Here is a 20,077-nt window from a genome sequence, read left to right as displayed (position 1 = left end):
AAAAAAATATATAACTAATACTATTGTTCACTAGGATTGTGCCTTATCGAACTTTTCTAACCTGAGGCAGCTGTGGATGTAATATGATGTCCTTTGTGGTGTGGTTCATGTTTGAATAAAAAATGATAAAATAAAAATATTTGAATTTACTCTATAATATTTGTATTATTTTTTAGCGTTGCTTCAAAATACCCAGGTAGTTTACCTTAGGGTACTGTTAGGGCCAGATGGACGGGCAGACCCGGGAGGTGGATCCACTGGGCCGAACTCCCCGATGAGGGAAAGGAGTCCGGTAGCCGGAGCACTTTAGGTAGCAGGACAGTCCGTGCACTGGAACACAATGGAGAAGTCCCTGGGACCACGAGGTCACTGATGGTGGTCCGGGTGACGGAGCTCAGGTTCGGAAGCCGTGATGATGTCAGGCGGGGTCCGGAAACGTTGGAGCGAGATGACGGGTCACCGCAGGGAACCGAGATGGTACGGACTGTCAGGATGGCAGATGGGCAGCGTTCGGGGTTTGAGATACAGCAGGACCGGATGGCGATGCAGGATCGGCTCTAGAAGACAGAGAGGTAAGTATCTCACAGAACATAAGGAGACCTGACTCCTAGCTTGGGAGAACACGAAGAACAGGCCCCGCTCCCTTGGACATTAACCCCCTTTATACCCTGTACCTGTATGCATCATTTCCTGTCAGTGGACACTGGCCCTTTAAGAAAGGGTCAGTGACCGCGCGCGCGCGCCCTAATGCGCATGCACGCGGCCCGGGTGCCAGAAGCCAGGGCAGGAAGCTGAGAGGAGGACGCAGCAGAGCCGGCCAGGGACTGGGAAGCCGACGGGAGCGGGGACCAGGAGGCCTGGGAAGCGCGGGTACTGGAGGCTGGGGAGCGGGGAGCGTGGCAGGTGAGCCGGGGAGCGGAGCAGAGGACCCGGGGAGCGGAGCAGAGGACCCGGGGAGCGTGACAGGTACTTTGTGTGATACAGTTGATTATGACAGCGTCTATGAGACAGCTTTCATGATCAACCCGTAAGTAAAGTGAAAAACACACACACCGAAAAATCCTTTATCTAATATATAAAGCTGAATGTGTATGTATGTATGTATGTATGTCTGGGATTGGCATCCGCACCGTCGCAGCTACAGCCACAAAATTTTCCACACTCACACTTCTGGACCCCGAGAGCGTCATAGGCTATGTTTCGAAGGGAAATTTTAACCCCGCTCTTTACAGTAATTCGCCAAAAAACCTGCCTCCATTAAAGCGAATGGAGCTGGGAGCCACAGTGCAGCCAGAAGTTCAGAAGAATGCGCAGCCACGCCCTTATATGGAATGTTGGCGTGTCACAATGCAGCCAGGGAAAGAGACAGACGCAGACAGGGAAAGAGGCAGACACAGACAGCGAAAGAAACAGACAGGGTAAGAGACAGACACAGACAAAGAAACAGACTGACAGGGAAAGAGAGGGAAAGAGACAGACAGGGAAAGAAACAGACAGGGAAAGTGACAGAGATAGATAGACAGACAGGGAAAGAGATTGAGACAGATGGAGAAAGAGACAGACAGGGAAAGAGACAGACAGACAAAGAGATAGAGAGACAGAGAGATATATACAGAGGGGGAGACAGACAGAGAATGGGAGAGAAACAGAGAGACAGTTACTATCCCGGGCAGCGCTGGGTGCTATGTTGTGAGGTGAAATTTTAACCCCGCGCGTTCCAATTTACCAATCAATTTTGCCCCTATCTACATAATGGGGAAAAAGTGAAGAGTCTGGTATTATCCTTCAAAAATAAAAATCTGATTAATAAGCAGCCAAACTACAAGAACAACAAATGTACCATATAGAAAATCCGGCAGCTGTCTGTCACATGACCTGTCTATTATGTGTGAGCTAATATATACTGTCAGGGGGAGGGCTTTCTGTTGCCTGGAGATTTATCAGTCTGCCAATAGCAACCAATCACAGCTTAGCTTCTATTTTGCTACAGTTAATTAATCTGAGCTCTGATTGGTTAATATAGGCAACAATTTAATAATTACATTTCTATCTATTTGTTTTGTGTTTTTTGTGTGCAGAATACATTTTTGTTAATATATTCTATTTTGTTAACAGCAGTTATTAACCCGGGCGAAGCCGGGTAGTACAGCCAGTATATGTATATATATATATATATATATATATATATATATATTGTGAGACTGTGACCGGGGTTATCTATGACGGCCGGTACGTCTCGCCCCGGTTGTGCTCACTCCATGATAGAAAGTAAATCCACTCTAGGGTTAATGCTGTTTCCCTACAGGCTGAAGGAAGGGTTAAATGGAAACAGGAACGAGGGCAGGTGTGCCGGGTGTGAGGGAGTGAACAGAACTCCCTGAGTTCTCTGCTGGAGAGGCACATGTATATTGTTGTGGATTTTTGTTTGGACATTAAACCGTGTGCTGTGAACCTTAATGCCTGGATCCCGTGTCTTCTGCTGCGCAGCCGACCACGCTACCTCACAATATATATATATATATATATATATATATATATACATACATACATACATACATACATGCATGCATGCATGCATGCATGCATACATACATACATACATACATACATACACACCAGCTTAGGAATATTTGGCTTTTGGGTGAAATTTCAGAATGATCTCAAAATGCCCTCTAACCTTTTCAGGTGACCTTAATGTGACCTTCTCTAAGCTCTTGAATGCAATTGTCCAACTGCTCAGTGTTTCAGTACTTTTTACACAACTTGCTATTCTCTAACAGAGACTTAATGAAAAACGTTTTGGTACCGTGTTAGCCAGTTGAAAAAGAGAAGTGATGAATCTCAGAGGGAGAAAAAAAAAATGATAATCTTGTAGTTGTGCTAACTTTTAATGGCTAACAAAAATAAAATAAATAATGTTACAAAGCAAGCTTTCAAGACTTTGGAGAAGAGACTGAGAAATCTGGAAAGCTTGCTTTGTAACATCATTTATTTTATTTTTGCTAGCCATTAAAAGTTAGCACAACTACAAGATTATCATTCTGTTTCTCTCACTGAGAACAATCAATCTAATAAGCAGCTTAATGGCAATATTCGCAACTGGTTTTTGACCCATGAAAATACATTTCGTGTTCAATTAGAATTGGTATTTAAACAGTCCTCATCTTGCTGTTTACATTTTGACATCATGAGATCAAGACGACAGCTAACAATTAATCAGCAGTATCTCGCCATTGTGAGGCTTCAAACAGGATGGTCTCAGACAGATGTGGCCCCTGAGCTTAGAGTGTCACAGAGTGTTATCAGCAGGTTGCAACAGAGAGACTGGGAGAGTCACAGAAAGGCCACATCCCACACTGATGATCACTTCATTGTGAACAATGCCCATCAGAGCCGGATGATGAATGCCACTCAACTCCAGGCACATTTACGGGAGGTGGAAGGTACCCAAGTGTCATGTCAGATCATTCAAAACTATTGAGATCAGCATGGTCTGCGTTGTAGACGACCTGCAAAGGGACCTGACCACACCACCAGGCACAGGCATCATCTACTTTGTATGAGGGACCAGTGGGCATGTAACGCTCACCGCTGCAAATGGTAAAGCGACGAGGAGGAGTGGACCAACTGGACCACAGGGGGACCCCGGGCTTACCCTTTAGTGGGAGGGGCTTGACTAAGGGCCCACCGTGAGGCAGACGCCGGGTGCCACTCCCAGCAGTGACCAGGCCTGTGGCACCTGACCCCCCAGGGCAAGGTTAGACACGAGGACAAACAGGCAGAATCTCTAGTGCAGCAAGGACAACCGGCAAATCCGAGGCAGATGGCACAGCTGGGGTGCATGGACACAGTGACTAGTAAAGCTGTAACCACCAGAATAGCCGAAGCAGATAGCATGGCCATGGTGGAGGGATACAGAGGTACAGACGGGAACGGGAGACAGGCAAGTGCACTGTAATGGGAAGCATAGTGTACAAGGGGAGCTGACAAACCACTAACTAACTAATCACGTTTATCAGACACCTCCCCTAGTGAGAGAGTGCCTTAAGTACCCAGTGTCTCTCAGCGATAGACTGAGAGGCACTTCCAAGGAATGACGTGCTGGATCTTTAAGAGAAGGGCAGCGGTGCACACACACACACCCTAGGACGACTCCTGGAGTGCCTGTGTGGCTTGAACAGTTCTCAGGAGAGAGAAGCAGGAAACACCAACATAAAGGACCACAGGGAAGCCATGCATAGAAACCCTATGGGATCGGCTGAGTCGCTGTGTAAGGGGTCGTAACTCTTTACCCCAGAACCTGACAGCCGCCCTTGAAGAAGAGTGGAATACCAGCCTCCGGAGACAATAACTGCACTTGTGAACAGCGTGAATGTTGTTGTCAGCTGTAATTGATGCTCAAGGTCACATGACAAGTTATTGAGATATTGATATTTTTGTGGGGTATATCCATCACTGTTGTTGGCTTTTGTTTCAATAAATTGTTTGAGATGAGGAAATCACCATTGCATTCTTCTACTTAAATGCCCTACTTTCATGGTAAAATATCACTGTACCGTGAACTTTTTACATTTTACATGAATTTCACCAGAAAGCCGAATATCCCTAACTTTTTATAAGTGGTGTGTGTGTGTGTGTGTGTGTGTGTGTGTGTGTGTGTATATATAGATAGATACAGCATCAGACTGGCTACCGGAGGAATCTCCAGTAAAGCCAGTCCTGGATTCGGGTATCTGCATTGCACTCCGGAGCTCTCACCTGAGCTCCGACGTGCAGCCTAGACTGAGCCGCGAGCGCCGAGTGATTGCTTCCCCGGTGATTGCGGTTCAGTTCATGACAGCTGCAGACAGTTTTGCGACAGTTTGATGCGGTTTTGGTGCCGATTTGCCAAAGATTTGCCATGGTCTTTCCGCAGGTTGGTCCCTGCAGATTTTTACCATTATCTATGGTAAAAACCGAAGGTACCTGCGGAAAAGAAGTGACATGCACATTAATTCCTCAGCGGAAATTCCGCGGGTAAATCCATAGGTATAAAAAAACGCAGTTTACGCACAGCATTTTTTTTATACACATAGATTTTGCTGGGGAATGACCGCAGAAATGTTAAAAATATTATCTGCAGCAAATCCGCGGTAAAATCCGCAGTAAATCCGCAGCGTGCGCGCATAGCCTAAGAGTGGCCTTTTATAGGGCCAGCCTAAGGCACACCTGGGAAAGAAGCAGACACAAAGAGACAGACAGACAAAGAGACAGACTGACAGGGAAAGAGAGGGAAAGAGACAGATAGGGGAAGAGACAGACAGGGAAAGTGGCAGAGATAGATAGACAGACAGACAAAGAGATAGACAGAGAGATATATACAGAGGGGGAGACAGACAGAGAATGGGAGAGAAACAGAGAGACAGTTACTATCCCGGGCAGCGCCGGGTGCTATGTTGTGAGGCGAAATTTTAACCCCGCGCGTTCCAATTTACCAATCAATTTTGCCCCTATCTATATAATGGGGAAAAAGTGAAACGAAAAGTGTTGGGGGCAAATTGACAGCTGCCAGATGTGAACAAGGGGGACTTAAAAAATGAGGCGATGGCGCCAACAGTATATACCGTACAGTTGCTAAGGTATCCCGACATGGGATACTCACCACACTCGGGGATATGAACACACACACACAAAATGCGCCACACACTACCACGTGCTTGAACACATATACCACCCTCAGCACACATCTCACCACACATACACCAACCTCGCCACATAATCGCCCTAAACACACACAAGTCTGGTATTATCCTTCAAAAATAAAAATCTGATTAATAAGCAGCCAAACTACAAGAACAACAAATGTACCACATAGGAAATACGGCAGCTGTCAGTCACATGACCTGTCTATATGTGTATGTGTGAGCTAATATATACTGTCAGGGGGAGGGCTTTCTGTTGCCTGGAGATTTATCAGGCTGCCAATAGCAACCAATCACAGCTTAGCTTCGATTTTGCTACAGTTAATTAATCTGAGCTCTGATTGGTTAATATAGGCAACAATTTAATAATTACATTTCTATCTGTTTGTTTTATGGTGTTTGTGTGCAGAATACATTTTTGTTGATACATTCTATTTTGTTAACAGCAGTTATTAACCCGGGCGAAGCCGGGTAGTACAGCTAGTCTAATATATAAAGCTGTGTGTGTGTGTGTATATGTCCGGGATTGGGCCACAAAATTTTGCACACTTACACTTCTGGACCCCGAGAGCGTCTTAGGTTATGTTTTGAGGGGAGATTTTAAACCCGCTCTTTACAGTTATTCACCAAAAAACCTGCCTCCATTAAAGCGAATGGAGCTGGGAGCCACAGTGCAGCCAGAACTTCAGAAGAATGCGCAGCCACGCACTTATATGGAATGTTGGCTTGTCACAATGCAGCCAGGGAAAGAGACAGACACAGACAGGGTAAGAAACAGACATAGACAGGGTAAGAGACAGACACACAGGGACAGACACAGACAAAACGACAGACTGACAGGGAAAGAGAGGGAAAGAGACAGACAGGGAAAGAGAGGGAAAGAGACAGAGAAGGGAAAGAGAGGGAAAGAGACAGACACAGACAGGGAAAGAGGCAGACACAGACAGGGTAAGAAACAGACATAGACAGGGTAAGAGACAGACACAAAGAGACAAACATAGACAAAGAGACAGACTGACAGGGAAAGAGACAGACAGGGAAAGAGAGGGAAAGAGATAGACAGGGAAAGAGACAGACAGGGAAAGTGACAGAGATAAATAGACAGACAGGGAAAGAGATAGATAGACAGACAGGGAAAGAGATTGAAACAGACAGAGAAAGAGACAGACAGTCAGACAGACAGGGAAAGAGACAGACAGACAGAGAGACAGAGAGATATTTACAGAGGGGGAGACAGACAGAGAATGGGAGAGAAACAGAGAGACAGTTACTATCCCGGGCGTTAATATATTCTATTTATACATTCTATCCCGGGAATGTTAATACATTCTATTTTGTTAACAACAGTTATTAACTCGGGCGAAGCCGGGTAGTACAGCTAGTTTTAAATAAAACACAAAAAAGCTCCTGTTTCACCCCTTTATTAACCTCTCCCAAACACACAGCTCCAGCGTAATCCACGTCCTGCGATGCTTGCATCCAACCGCGACTGACACACAGCGCTGAATGCAGCCTCGCAACGAGACAGCAGAGGTAACCACAGGTCATTTCCCACAGGTGTGCTCACAGGGACTCTATCTATCTATCCCTCTATCTATTCTTCTAACTATTTATCTATCTACTATCTATCTCAGAAAGAAATGACTTTTTTTTTTTCAATGTGCTTTATTGCATTGAATGCATTAAAACACATGTACCACCCACACGGGGCAAAACCGCAGCAATACCGCAAACAATACTGCGGTAAAACTGTGGCAAACCACAGCAAACTGCATGCGCTTTTTGGATGCGTTTTGCCGCATTTTTTTACCACGGGTGTGGTAATCTTTCAGACCCTGCGGAATTTTCTTAAGAAAATTCCGTTTTCCAGTGCGCACATGGCCTAATACAGCGATCAGATTATTTTTGGGGATCGGTAAATGGCGTAAAAAATGGCGCAATTTATAATTTTTCTTTATTAAAATCCATGCAAAATGTAATAAAAATGTATCACTGAGGCTGTGTTCACACATAGTGTAAATGCTGCATTTTGTCTGCAGGTGTTCGCACACCGAGCGCAATAACAATCTTCTCTGATTATTGCGTGTTTGCAGTATTTTTTATGCATTGTCCCCTTATTTGATACGTTTGGTGCAGATGTGAATCCTGAAGCTTATAAAGAAAAAAACACCAAATCCGCACAGTTCAGCGGCGTCTTTCCACGCACCAGGGGCGGAGATTTCATGACGTCTCATCCACTTTGCTTGGACATTAGTCCGTGTTCACATGCAGTGTAAATGCTGCATTTTTTTCTGCTGTTTTTGCACATTTATTCCATACCTCCCAACCATCCCGGATACAGCGGGACTGTACCGGATTTCAGCGGGTGTCCCGGTGTCACGATCGTGAGGCTTTTGTCCTGTGGCTCCACCCACCCGTTCTCTCCCCGTCTGACTTTCTCCCCCTCCTAATGCACATGAGCAAAGCAGAGCCGAGCGCTGCTTCACTGCTCTGGCTCTGTGCTGCCGCTGTTATGGGTGGGCGGCAGCAGCTCTCTGGCTGCTGGCACTTTAAATCTGCAGCTCAGCGTGCACTCACTGCTCACTGCTGGGCTGTTTGTGTACGGAAGTGCATCTGTGGGCGGAGCTACCGAGCAACATGCTGAGCTCTGTCCACAGATAAAGAGACTGCAGGAAGAGGAGCTGAACACCAAGGAACGCTGTATGTGACCCCCCACCTACCCAAAGCTGTATGCCCCAACCCCCTCCTCACCAGAGCTATATGCCTCCAGTCACCCCCTCACCACATCTGTATGGCCCCCTCACCAAATCTGTATGCCCCCCCACCAGATCTATATACCCCCCAGCTCTGTATGCCTCCAGCCCCCTCCCACCAGATATGTATCCCCCTTAGTAATATCTATGCTACCAGTTATTTATATGCCCCACAGTAAAGTCTATTTCCCCCAGTAATGTGTGTACCCCTTAGTAACATGTATGCCCCTCAGTGAAAAACACAGACGTTCTTCACTGACGTGTTAAACACGCATATGTCCCTTCACACTCCGTGGTTCACGGCACACAGTGGTTGTCCATATGCAATCCGTGATACGTGATCCGTACTCTGTGATTGCACATGGACATATACTCACCTGCCCCCGCTCCTGCTCTCCGTGGTGCTGAAGAGTCCCGCGATTCAGCATCCAGCCACCGCTCTCTCACCTCTGCAGCTGCTTCCGGGTCGGCTATGGCTGCATAAATGAATATGCATGCTATAATGTGGCTGCATAAATGAATATGCATGCCATAATGAGCCAGGCAGGAAGAAGCAGAGGGCAGCTGCTGAACTCAGCATCGCTGGAGAAGGTGAGTTGAAAAAGCTTTTTATTTTAAATGTCCGTGTTTTTCTGGTACGTGTTTCACGGATCACACCATAGTGTGGTCTGTGGGACATCAGTGATGCCAGAAAAAAACAGAGATGTTTCTGTGCGGCAATCACGGATACGCATGTACGCCGCACGGAGACACGGTCAGTGAAAAATCACTGATGTGTGGGCAGACCCATTGATTATGATGGGTCCGCATAGGTCAGTGATTCTGGTACGTATAAAAACTAGCACATACATACCAGAATCACTGACATCTGAAACAGGCCTAATATGTATGCCCCTCAAGTACTGTCTATGCCCCCAGCCCCTCCTGTGCTGAATATACTGTAGCCCCCAGCCCCTCCTGTGCTGTGTATACTGTAGCCCCCAGCCCCTCCTGGGCTGTATATACTGTAGCCCCCAGCCCCTCCTGTGCTGTATATACTGTAGCCCCCAGCCCCTCCTGTGCTGTATATACTGTAGCCCCCAGCCCCTCCTGTGCTGTGTATACTGTAGCCCCCAGCCCCTCCTCTGCTGTATATACTATAGCCCCCAGCCCCTCCTGTGCTGTATATACTGTATATACAGTTAGGTCCAGAAATATTTGGACAGTGACACAAGTTTTGTTATTTTAGCTGTTTACAAAAACATGTTCAGAAATACAATTATATATATAATATGGGCTGAAAGTGCACACTCCCAGCTGCAATATGAGAGTTTTCACATCCAAATCGGAGAAAGGGTTTAGGAATCATAGCTCTGTAATGCATAGCCTCCTCTTTTTCAAGGGACCAAAAGTAATTGGACAAGGGACTCTAAGGGCTGCAATTAACTCTGAAGGCGTCTCCCTCGTTAACCTGTAATCAATGAAGTAGTTAAAAGGTCTGGGGTTGATTACAGGTGTGTGGTTTTGCATTTGGAAGCTGTTGCTGTGACCAGACAACATGCGGTCTAAGGAACTCTCAATTGAGGTGAAGCAGAACATCCTGAGGCTGAAAAAAAAGACAAAATCCATCAGAGAGATAGCAGACATGCTTGGAGTAGCAAAATCAACAGTCGGGTACATTCTGAGAAAAAAGGAATTGACTGGTGAGCTTGGGAACTCAAAAAGGCCTGGGCGTCCACGGATGACAACAGTGGTGGATGATCGCCGCATACTTTCTTTGGTGAAGAAGAACCCATTAACAACATCAACTGAAGTCCAGAACACTCTCAGTGAAGTAGGTGTATCTGTCTCTAAGTCAACAGTAAAGAGAAGACTCCATGAAAGTAAATACAAAGGGTTCACATCTAGATGCAAACCATTCATCAATTCCAAAAATAGACAGGCCAGAGTTAAATTTGCTGAAAAACACCTCATGAAGCCAGCTCAGTTCTGGAAAAGTATTCTACGGACAGATGAGACAAAGATCAACCTGTACCAGAATGATGGGAAGAAAAAAGTTTGGAGAAGAAAGGGAACGGCACATGATCCAAGGCACACCACATCCTCTGTAAAACATGGTGGAGGCAACGTGATGGCATGGGCATGCATGGCTTTCAATGGCACTGGGTCACTTGTGTTTATTGATGACATAACAGCAGACAAGAGTAGCCGGATGAATTCTGAAGTGTACCGGGATATACTTTCAGCCCAAATTCAGCCAAATGCCGCAAAGTTGATCGGACGGCGCTTCATAGTACAGATGGACAATGACCCCAAGCATACAGCCAAAGCTACCCAGGAGTTCATGAGTGCAAAAAAGTGGAACCTTCTGCAATGGCCAAGTCAATCACCAGATCTTAACCCAATTGAGCATGCATTTCACTTGCTCAAATCCAGAAAGACCCACAAACAAGCAAGACCTGAAGGCTGCAGCTGTAAAGGCCTGGCAAAGCATTAAGAAGGAGGAAACCCAGCGTTTGGTGATGTCCATGGGTTCCAGACTTAAGGCAGTGATTGCCTCCAAAGGATTCGCAACAAAATATTGAAAATAAAAATATTTTGTTTGGGTTTGGTTTATTTGTCCAATTACTTTTGACCTCCTAAAATGTGGAGTGTTTGTAAAGAAATGTGTGACAATTCCTACAATTTCTATCAGATATTTTTGTTCAAACCTTCAAATTAAACGTTACAATCTGCACTTGAATTCTGTTGTCGAGATTTCATTTCAAATCCAATGTGGTGGCATGCAGAGCCCAACTCGCGAAAATTGTGTCACTGTCCAAATATTTCTGGACCTAACTGTATATATATATATATATATATATATATATATATAGAGAGAGAGAGAGAGAGAGAGAGAGAGAGTATATAAAACCCCCATCCTCCCTTGTGATACATACACAGCGGTGTCAGTGTGCACTGTGCGTGGCTAGGTCTGTTAAAGTGATGCCAAGTGATCACATGCCGAGGAGGAGCTGGATAGAGACAAGCGGGGTAGGTGAGTGCGGCTACTGCCGGCTTCCCCATATTATTACCTCCAATGTGTGTATATGTGTGATGTATATATCTATGTATGTCAGTGCAGGTGACTGTGTATAGATTTGTCTGTTTATATGTATTTTAGGGAATTTGTCTTCAAATATGTACCGTATATGTGCGTATGCCTATGCCCACGATCAGGACTCACTGTGTCCTGGAGGCAGCGGGTCCTGACCTGCAGGGCTGCACGTCTCCTCCACAGGAGATCGCAGCTGCCTGTGCCCATGATCAGGACTCGCTGTGTCCTGGAGGCAGCGCGTCCTGACCTGTGGGGCTGCACGTCTCCTCCGCAGGAGAACGCAGGAGATCGCAGCTGCCTGTGCCCATGATCAGGACTCGCTGTGTCCTGGAGGCAGCGGGTCCTGACCTGCGGGGCTGCACGTCTCCTCTGCCTGTGCCCACGATCAGGACTCGCTGTGTCCTGGAGGCAGCGGGTCCTGACCTGCGGGGCTGCACGTCTCCTATGCAGGAGAACGCAGCTGCCTGTGCCCACAATCAGGACTCGCTGTGTCCTGGAGGCAGCGGGTCCTGACCTGCGGGGCTGCACGTCTCCTATGCAGGAGAACGCAGCTGCCTGTGCCCACAATCAGGACTCGCTGTGTCCTGGAGGCAGCGGGTCCTGACCTGCGGGGCTGCACGTCTCCTCCGCAGGAGAACGCAGGAGATCGCAGCTGCCTGTGCCCATGATCAGGACTCACTGTGTCCTGGAGGCAGCGGGTCCTGACCTGCGGGGCTGTAAGTTTCCTCTGCAGGAGAACGCAGCTGCCTGTGCCCACGATCAGGGTTCAGTGCGCTGCGGTCTCCTGCTGTGTTCTCCCTACGGAGGACGCATGTAACTGCAGCAAACAATTGATATGCTGCAGTCTGGAAAGACGCTCCGCAGGTCAGTGTTTGCTGCAGAAACAACAAGCACAATCGGCAGGAGATTTCTAGAAATCCCTCCACTGTGCTTGAACTGTACAATGCGGCGTTTTAGACACAGCAAAAACACGCTACATCCAAAATGCTGCAAATACTGATCGTGGGCACGCAGCCTTAGGCTTCTGCCACACTCACGTGAAATTCACGCACGTGCCGAGAGACACGTATTTTCCCTGCGTGTTGCGTGCAGGTAAGTACGTGTCTCTGGTACGTGCGTGACACGTGTGTTCTACGTGTGCTATCCGCGATAGCACACGTAGAATCGGTAATTATTATACTCACCTGTTCCTTCCTGATGTCCGCGCTGCTGTCCGTGGTGCTGATCCTCGGTCTCCAGCCCTCCCGTCTCCCCGCTGCTGCTGCTGCCAGGCAGTGAAGTGAATATTCAATGAGAATAATGAGCGGCGGTCGGCAGCAAGAGGCAGCAGCGGCAGAGACAGGAGGGCTGGAGAAGGTGAGTTAATGTTTTTTTTTTTTTTCACTGACATGTGTGTTTACTCCGGCGCGTGTCACACGGGACCGCATCCACACTACACCCGTGTGGTACGGGTGCGGGCCGTGTGACACCCGTGCTGCCGGAGAAAACACTGACATGTCAGCGCTTTGAAAATCGCACACACGTACAAACGCACACGGACACACGTTCCGTGTGGTTTTACGTGTGTGTGCCTGCTACCATAGGGTAGCATTGGTTAACGTGTCTCCGTGCCGCCGGTACGTGTAAAAAATGACAAACACGTGCCGGCAGCACGGATGTGTGGCGCTAGCCTTAAACAATGTGATCAGCAGTGATGAAAAGGATTGGATGTGGGCGTGACAGATTGCAAAATGGGTGTGGTTAGGGGCGTGGCCTAAAATTGCCGCTACGCGCGCCGCATACTTTGTCCCTCTTTCTCATCTTTAAATGTTGGGAGGTATGTTTATTCCGCTGTGTATAATTATCCAAGCAAAGTGGATGAAATTCCATGAAATAATATCGCTGAACTCTGCGGTTTTGTTTTTTTCTCTGGAGGTTTCTATGTGGAGCTTAAAAAAACCGCAGTAAAAAAACTTTTCTATAATATATAAACACGTAAAAACGCAGATTCACATCTGAACCAAAAACGCATGAAATAATGGAGAAAAGGCAGAAAAAATGCAGCAAAAATGGAAAAATCAGAGAAGATTGTTATTGTGTAGTATAGCGCAGACAGCGGCTGAAAAAAAGAAACACAATTTATGCTGCGTGTGAACACGGCCTTATAGGCACAAATAAGCAATGTCATATAGTGACACATAGAATATAAGAGCATTCTGGCGAGGTTGGGGGGATGCAGCAGAAAATAATCTGCAGCATGTCACTTCTTTCTACGTTAGTCATCGACTTCAATCACATCAAGCTAAACCGCCGCTATGAATATATTACGGATTTGCTGAACACATGATGAGAGTTTAAATAAAGTTTCGTCTCCTGCAGCTCAACCTTGAATTCATGGAAAAGTTTTGTCCTATCACAGGGCACGCCTTTCCACTCCAGACCACGCCCATTCCACGGCTTATAAGAAACCTAGCCGTGACGTCATCGTCCACGTGACTTCATCTTTGTCAGTGAACAAAATGGCGTCCTACTGCGTCTTAGCTGGCCGGTTACAGGTGAGCGGACAGTGGCTGGGAATGGCGGAGCTTGCGACATATTGAGCGCTCGGGGCCGTCTCCTGTGTCACCTGTGTTCTGGTATGCGGTGCCGGAGCGATAACGCGGCTGCCATGCGGTGCCGCTATTCTGTGCCAGTAGGTGACCCCGCGCTGTTTCCATGGTGACGGTTGCCTCGCGCTGTCAGGCTGTGGTCTGCGCTAGTTTGCTTGTTGCGGCGCAGTTGGGGGGAGCCGAGGTGTCTCCATAGAGCAGCGCTCAAGGTGACCCCAAGGTGACCGGGGCCCTGGAGCAGCCGGGCTGCACACCGGCTACACACGGCAGCTGTGCTACACACCGGCTACACACGGCAGCTGTGCGACCACCCCGCTCCCCTCCTACTTGTGGTGGCGGTGCTGCCATCAGAGGACTGCAGGCTGTGGACAGTCCGGGGGCGCAGACAGGAGCGGCTGACATCGGAGGACACAAGGGCACAGGAAGGGCTGGAGAGCAGAGCCATACATAGAGCGACTCCTTCTCAGGATGTGTTCACACAATGCGTTTCCCTTCCTCCCTCACGGTTTTTATGCTAATCCTGCTTTTTACAGCACCAGCAAAACCGATGAGATTCCAAAGATCATACTTAATGCTTTGTTTTTTCTTTTTTCCTGACTGAAAAGCAGACTGCTGCGTTGTTTTTGTAAGACACTGCATGTCAAATCTTTCTTTTTTTTTTTTTTTTTTTTTTTTTTTTTCACCATTGAAAGCAACAGGAGAGTAAAAAATTGCTGCTGGGTGTTGTGTGAAAGAAACTATTTAACCCCTTCATGACCTTGGACGTATATATATACACGTCCAAGATTGTGTCCCTCCCGATTACCATGGGCTCCAACAGCAAGTCTACAGTAATCCCCACACGTGTCTGCTGATCCGATCGTGCCTGTTAACCCCAAAATCTGACAGCGTGATTTAAATGGTTGTGGCGGGGGATCACACCATTCCCCACAGCCATCAGTGGCCCTGTGACGTCATTACAGGGGTGCCATGTTGTTGCCATGGTAGCATGGGGTCAGCTGATGACCCTTGATGCTACCATAACTCACATCCTGTGAGAGCTGACAGTGCTGGCACTCACAGGAACACAGCATTTCTGCTGATCAGAGCAGTGCTGAAACATCACTCTGATCAGCACAAGCAATCGGACACTGCAGGCATAAAGTCTCCTAGGGGGACTAGTAAGATCAATAAAAAATGTGAAAAAATTAAAAAACCTAAAAGTTCATATCACCTCCCTTTTCACCCCATTGAAAATAAAACAATTACACATTTGGTATCTCCACGATCACAAATGCCCAATCTATCAAAATATAAAATCAATTAATCTGATCAGTACACAGCATAGCAAGAAAACGTTCCAAACTGCAAAATTACGGGGTTTTTTTGTTTTTTTTTGTCGCAACATTGTATTAAAATACAAGAACAGGTGATGAAAATGTGGCATGTACGCAAAAATGGTATTAAACACGTCAAATCAAGATGCAATAAATAACCCATCAATGAGCCCCAGGCCCCGAAAAATGAAGACGCTACGGGTCTTGGAAAATGGCGACAAAAGCGCAATTTTTTTTTTTTTTTTTTTTTTTTTTTTTTTTGGACAGACTTCTGCATTTTGTTCCCACCCCCCACCCCCAGAATATACATGTTCGATATCTACAAACTCATGCCGGCATGAGCCATCACAGTTTTTCCACACTTGAAATTTTTTCACATTTTCCAGTACACTATATGGTAAATCTAATGGTTTCATTCAAAAGTATAACTCCTCCTGCAAAAATAAAGCCCTCATATGGTAAGATTGACGGAAAAATAAAGCTATGACTTTTGGAAGAAGGGGAGTTTGAAAAAGTGAAAAATCTCCAGGGGGTGAAGGGATTAAATATGTACTGTAGACAAATGACAAGCGAAAAATGCAGCTTTTTTTTTCTTTTCTGGCAATAGAGGTTTTTCTGCAGTATAAAGGCCCCGTCACACTAAGCAACATCGCTGCTAACGAACAACTTTTGTGACGTTGCTAGCGATGTTGCTGTGTGTGACATCCAGCAACAACCTGGCCCCTGCTGTGAGGTCGTTGGTTGTTGCTGAATGTCCTGGGCCATTTTTTAGTTGTTGCTGTCCCGCTGTGAAGCACAGATCGCTGTGTGTGACAGCGAGACAGCAACAACTAAATGTGCAGGCAGCAGGAGCCGGCTTCTGCGGAGGCTGGTAACCACAGTAAACATCGGGTAACCAAGAAGCCCTGTCCTTGGTTACCCGATATTTACCTTCGTTACTAGCCTCCGCCGCTCTCACTGTCAGTGCCGGCTCCTGCTCTGTGCACATGTAGCTGCAGGACACATCGGGTTAATTAACCCGATGTGTGCTGTAACTAGGAGAGCAGGGAGCCAGCGCTCAGTGTGCGCTGCTCCCTGCACGTGTAGCTGCGTGCGCTGGTAACCAAGGTAAATATCGGGTTGGTTACCCGATATTTACCTTAGTTACCAAGCGCAGCATCTTCCACGCGGCGCTGGGGGCTGGTCACTGGTTGCTGGTGAGCTCACCAGCAACTCGTGTAGCGACGCTTCAGCGATCCCTGCCAGGTCAGGTTGCTGGTGGGATCGCTGGAGCGTCGCAGTGTGACATCTCACCAGCAACCTCCTAGCAACTTACCAGCGATCCCTATCGTTGTTGGGATCGCTGGTAAGTTTAGTGTGACTGGACCTTAAGACTGTGTTCATACGTTGCATCTTTTGCTGCATTTTTAACATCACAAAGATGTCCTAAAATGCATGCTTTTCCTTCTCGCAGCAAAGTCTGAGATTTCTGTTTTGCTGTCTTCCCAGTGCATCTTTTTTTGGCTGCATATTGGCTGCATTTTTGAAGGCTCAGCATGTGAATTCTTTGTGTCTTGTCCGTGCGTTTCAGAGGACTGGCAGATCAATCCCCCCGCTGACTCTAGGTCAGTGGGGGATTGATCCTTGGTATCTGGCTAGATGCCGCTTCCCATAATGTCAATGGGGACCAGAATCTTGAGCAAAGGAGTAGAAGCAAGCGCTTCATACTTACCAAATCACCAATGCGGCTGTCACACTGCGCCTGCGGCCAGTCGTTCACTTCCCGGGGCTCTTATTACCTTCATTGAATATGCACTGTTTCTCCAGCCCACCGTTGGCTGTGATTGATTGCAGTCAGACACGCCCCCATGCTGAGTGACAGCTGTCTGACTGCAACCAATCACAGCCGCCGGTGGGCGGGTTTATATCGTACAGCACTATAAATACCTAATGTAAAAAACGGCGTGCGGTTTCCTCCCCCCCCCCCTCCCCCCCCCCCAATTTTGATACCCAGCCAAGATAGACTCACAGCTAAGGGCTGGTATTCTCAGGCTGGGGAGACCCATGTTATTGGGAGCCCCCCAGCCTAAAAATATCAGCTAGCAGCCGCTCAGAATTGTCGCATCTGTTAGATTCGACAGTCCCAGGACTTTACCCAGATCATCTCGTTTACTCTGATGCCGTGGCAGTTGGGGTAATAAAAAGTTGATAGCCCATAGCTGCCACTAAGTCTTAGATCAGTGATGGCAGGAATCTACTCGAGACACCCCCTCATCACTAATCTGTAAGTGAAATTAAATTAACACAAACACCGAAATAATGCTTTATTTAGAATAAAAGACAAAAAAAGCACCCTCGTTCACCACTTCATTAACCCCCCCCCCATCCAGGTCCAGTGTAATCCACTTGAGGTCCCACGATGCTTCCAGCACTGCTACATCTGACACTCACAGCAAGCGCCATAGAACATGACTGCCCCACTGTGAAGTTCAGGCCGCAACTGAAGTGAAGTGAACTCAGGTTAGCCGTGGCCACAGCCTCCACATGGCAGCAAATCACCTGAGTGACGTGCCTATACTGTGGCTCTGCTTGCCATCCAATTTATTTTTATACACCGTGTGAGCGACCACTAAGATTGAGGCTTTTACTCCTGCCTGTTGCGCTGGTCAACTCTTTAAAGGTTCTCTTAGAGTAGAAATCCCACCTTTCTTCTTGCATCACCCACACACTAGTGGACACCACTTAGTAGTGTTGGACAGTCCGGTTCTTTTTGTTGTCCCGGTTCTCTGCTCACCAAAAAGAGCTGGCTCTTTTGGATCCTAAATGGATCCGTATAAAATGTTTTCACCCCAGGTAAGCACATATTTAAGCTTATGCTAATATTGCCAAAACTCCGCCCACCATCCTGTTAAATCCCCCTGCCCACTCATAACGGGCCAAATTGCTGGGTGGGCAGGGTTTTGTTCGGGTGGTCATGGTTTCAACCACCAATCACCCAAATTTTACGCCCTGTGAGAGCCGTTATGAGAATTCAGTGGCTGTCACTGGGGTTCCGGATCCCATCAGTCACAGCAGGGAGCCGTACCTTTGTGTCAGATTCTTTGCGACCGACATATCGCTACCATTTAGAATAAATGGCTTTCAGAGGTGGCGGCCTTTTATTGGATCCTCCTTGTCTGGACTTTGTGTGGAGCCACCTTACATGTGCGGACCCTCTGCTGCCCATCCCTGAATATCGCCTGTATGAAAAATGCCAGGATACCAAGTGACTTTATATTTACCATAATTATTAACCCCTTAACGACCCATGACGTACTAGATACGTCATGGATCGTGTGCCGGTAAGCCCCGCCCCTGCCGCCGGTCGGCGGCGGCGAGACGCGCACATATCAGCTGTTATCAACAGCTGATATGTGTGCCTGCTAGCCGCGGGTGGAATCGCTTCCACCCGCGGCCATTAACCCCTTACATTTCGCTGCCAAAGTCTTGGCAGCGATATGTATATGGGCGCCGCCATGACAGTGACTTACCCCGCCCCCGCCGGAAGTCACATGACATGATCACGTGACTTTCGGCGGTTGCCATGGTAGCACAGGGTCATGTGATGACGCCTGTGGCTAACATGAGTCACTTCCTCTCAATGCCGGAATACAGCCGGCATTGAAAGTAAAGCAGCAAATCTGCAGTTCTCAGCTCTGTAGCTGAGATCTGCATATAGTGCAGAGCGATCGGATTGCTGATCGCAATAGCCCCCTAGGGGGACTAGTAAAATAAAAAAAAAAGTAAAAAAAAAAGTTTTAAAAAAACCTAAAAGTTCAAATCACCCCCCTTTCACCCCATTGAAAATTAAAGGGTTAAAAAAATAAAAAATACACACATATTTGGTATCGCCACGTTCAGAAATGCCCGATCTATCAAAATATAAAATCAATGAATCTGATCAGTAAACGGCGTAGCGGCAAAAAAATTCCAAACGCCAAAATTACGTTTTTTGGTCGCCGCAAAATGCAATAACAGGCGATTAAAATGTAGCATCTGTGCAAAAATGGTACCGTTAAGAACGTCAGGTCGAGACGCAAAAAATAAGCCATCACTGAGCCTCAGATCTTGAAAAATGAGAACGCTACGGGTTTTGGAAAATGGCGCAAAACGTGCGCCACGTTTTTCGGACAAGCTTGTGAATTTTTTTTAACCCCTTAGATACAAGTAAACCTATACATGTTTGGTGTCTATAAACTCGCACCGACCTGAGGCATCATACCCACACATCAGTTTTACCATATAGTGAACACGGTGAATAAAATATCCCAAAAACTATTGTACAATCCCACTTTTTTTGCAATTTTTCCACACTTGGAATTTTTTTCCGTTTTCCAGTACACTATATGGTAAAACTTATGGTTTCATTTAAAAGTACAACTCGTCCCGCAAAAAACAAGCCCTCATATGGCAAGATTGACGGAAAAATAAAAAAGTCACGCCTCTCGGAAGAAGGGGAGCTAAAAACAAAAACGGAAAGTGCCCGGGGGCTGAAGGGGTTAAAACAGGACACGTGGTCGTGTGCATGCGCCATAAGGATGGTCAATCAATTTATTATTGAACCCCTTTTTTTTTTTTTTTTTTTTTTTTTTTTGAAACGTAGTAAAATATTAGCACAAGGTTATATTTTCAATGGATTTTAACT

General features: G+C 46.9%; 1 protein-coding gene across 1 annotated transcript in view; it reads left to right on the top strand.

Annotated features, from left to right (window-relative positions):
* Window positions 1-13,949: 13,949 nt before the first annotated feature.
* Window positions 13,950-20,077, top strand: part of ACO2 (aconitase 2) — a 70,229-nt gene continuing 64,101 nt past the window's right edge. The window contains exon 1 of the mRNA XM_075321873.1: window positions 13,950-14,044. Within this exon, the coding sequence (XP_075177988.1) occupies window positions 14,009-14,044 (36 nt within the window). The 5' untranslated portion in view covers window positions 13,950-14,008. The remainder of the gene's footprint in view (window positions 14,045-20,077) is intronic.

This window comes from Anomaloglossus baeobatrachus, chromosome 8 (assembly GCF_048569485.1).
Source record: "Anomaloglossus baeobatrachus isolate aAnoBae1 chromosome 8, aAnoBae1.hap1, whole genome shotgun sequence".
NCBI lineage: Eukaryota > Metazoa > Chordata > Amphibia > Anura > Aromobatidae > Anomaloglossus > Anomaloglossus baeobatrachus.
Note: the sequence above shows the minus strand (reverse complement) of the source record. Positions and strands in the feature narration are given on the sequence as shown.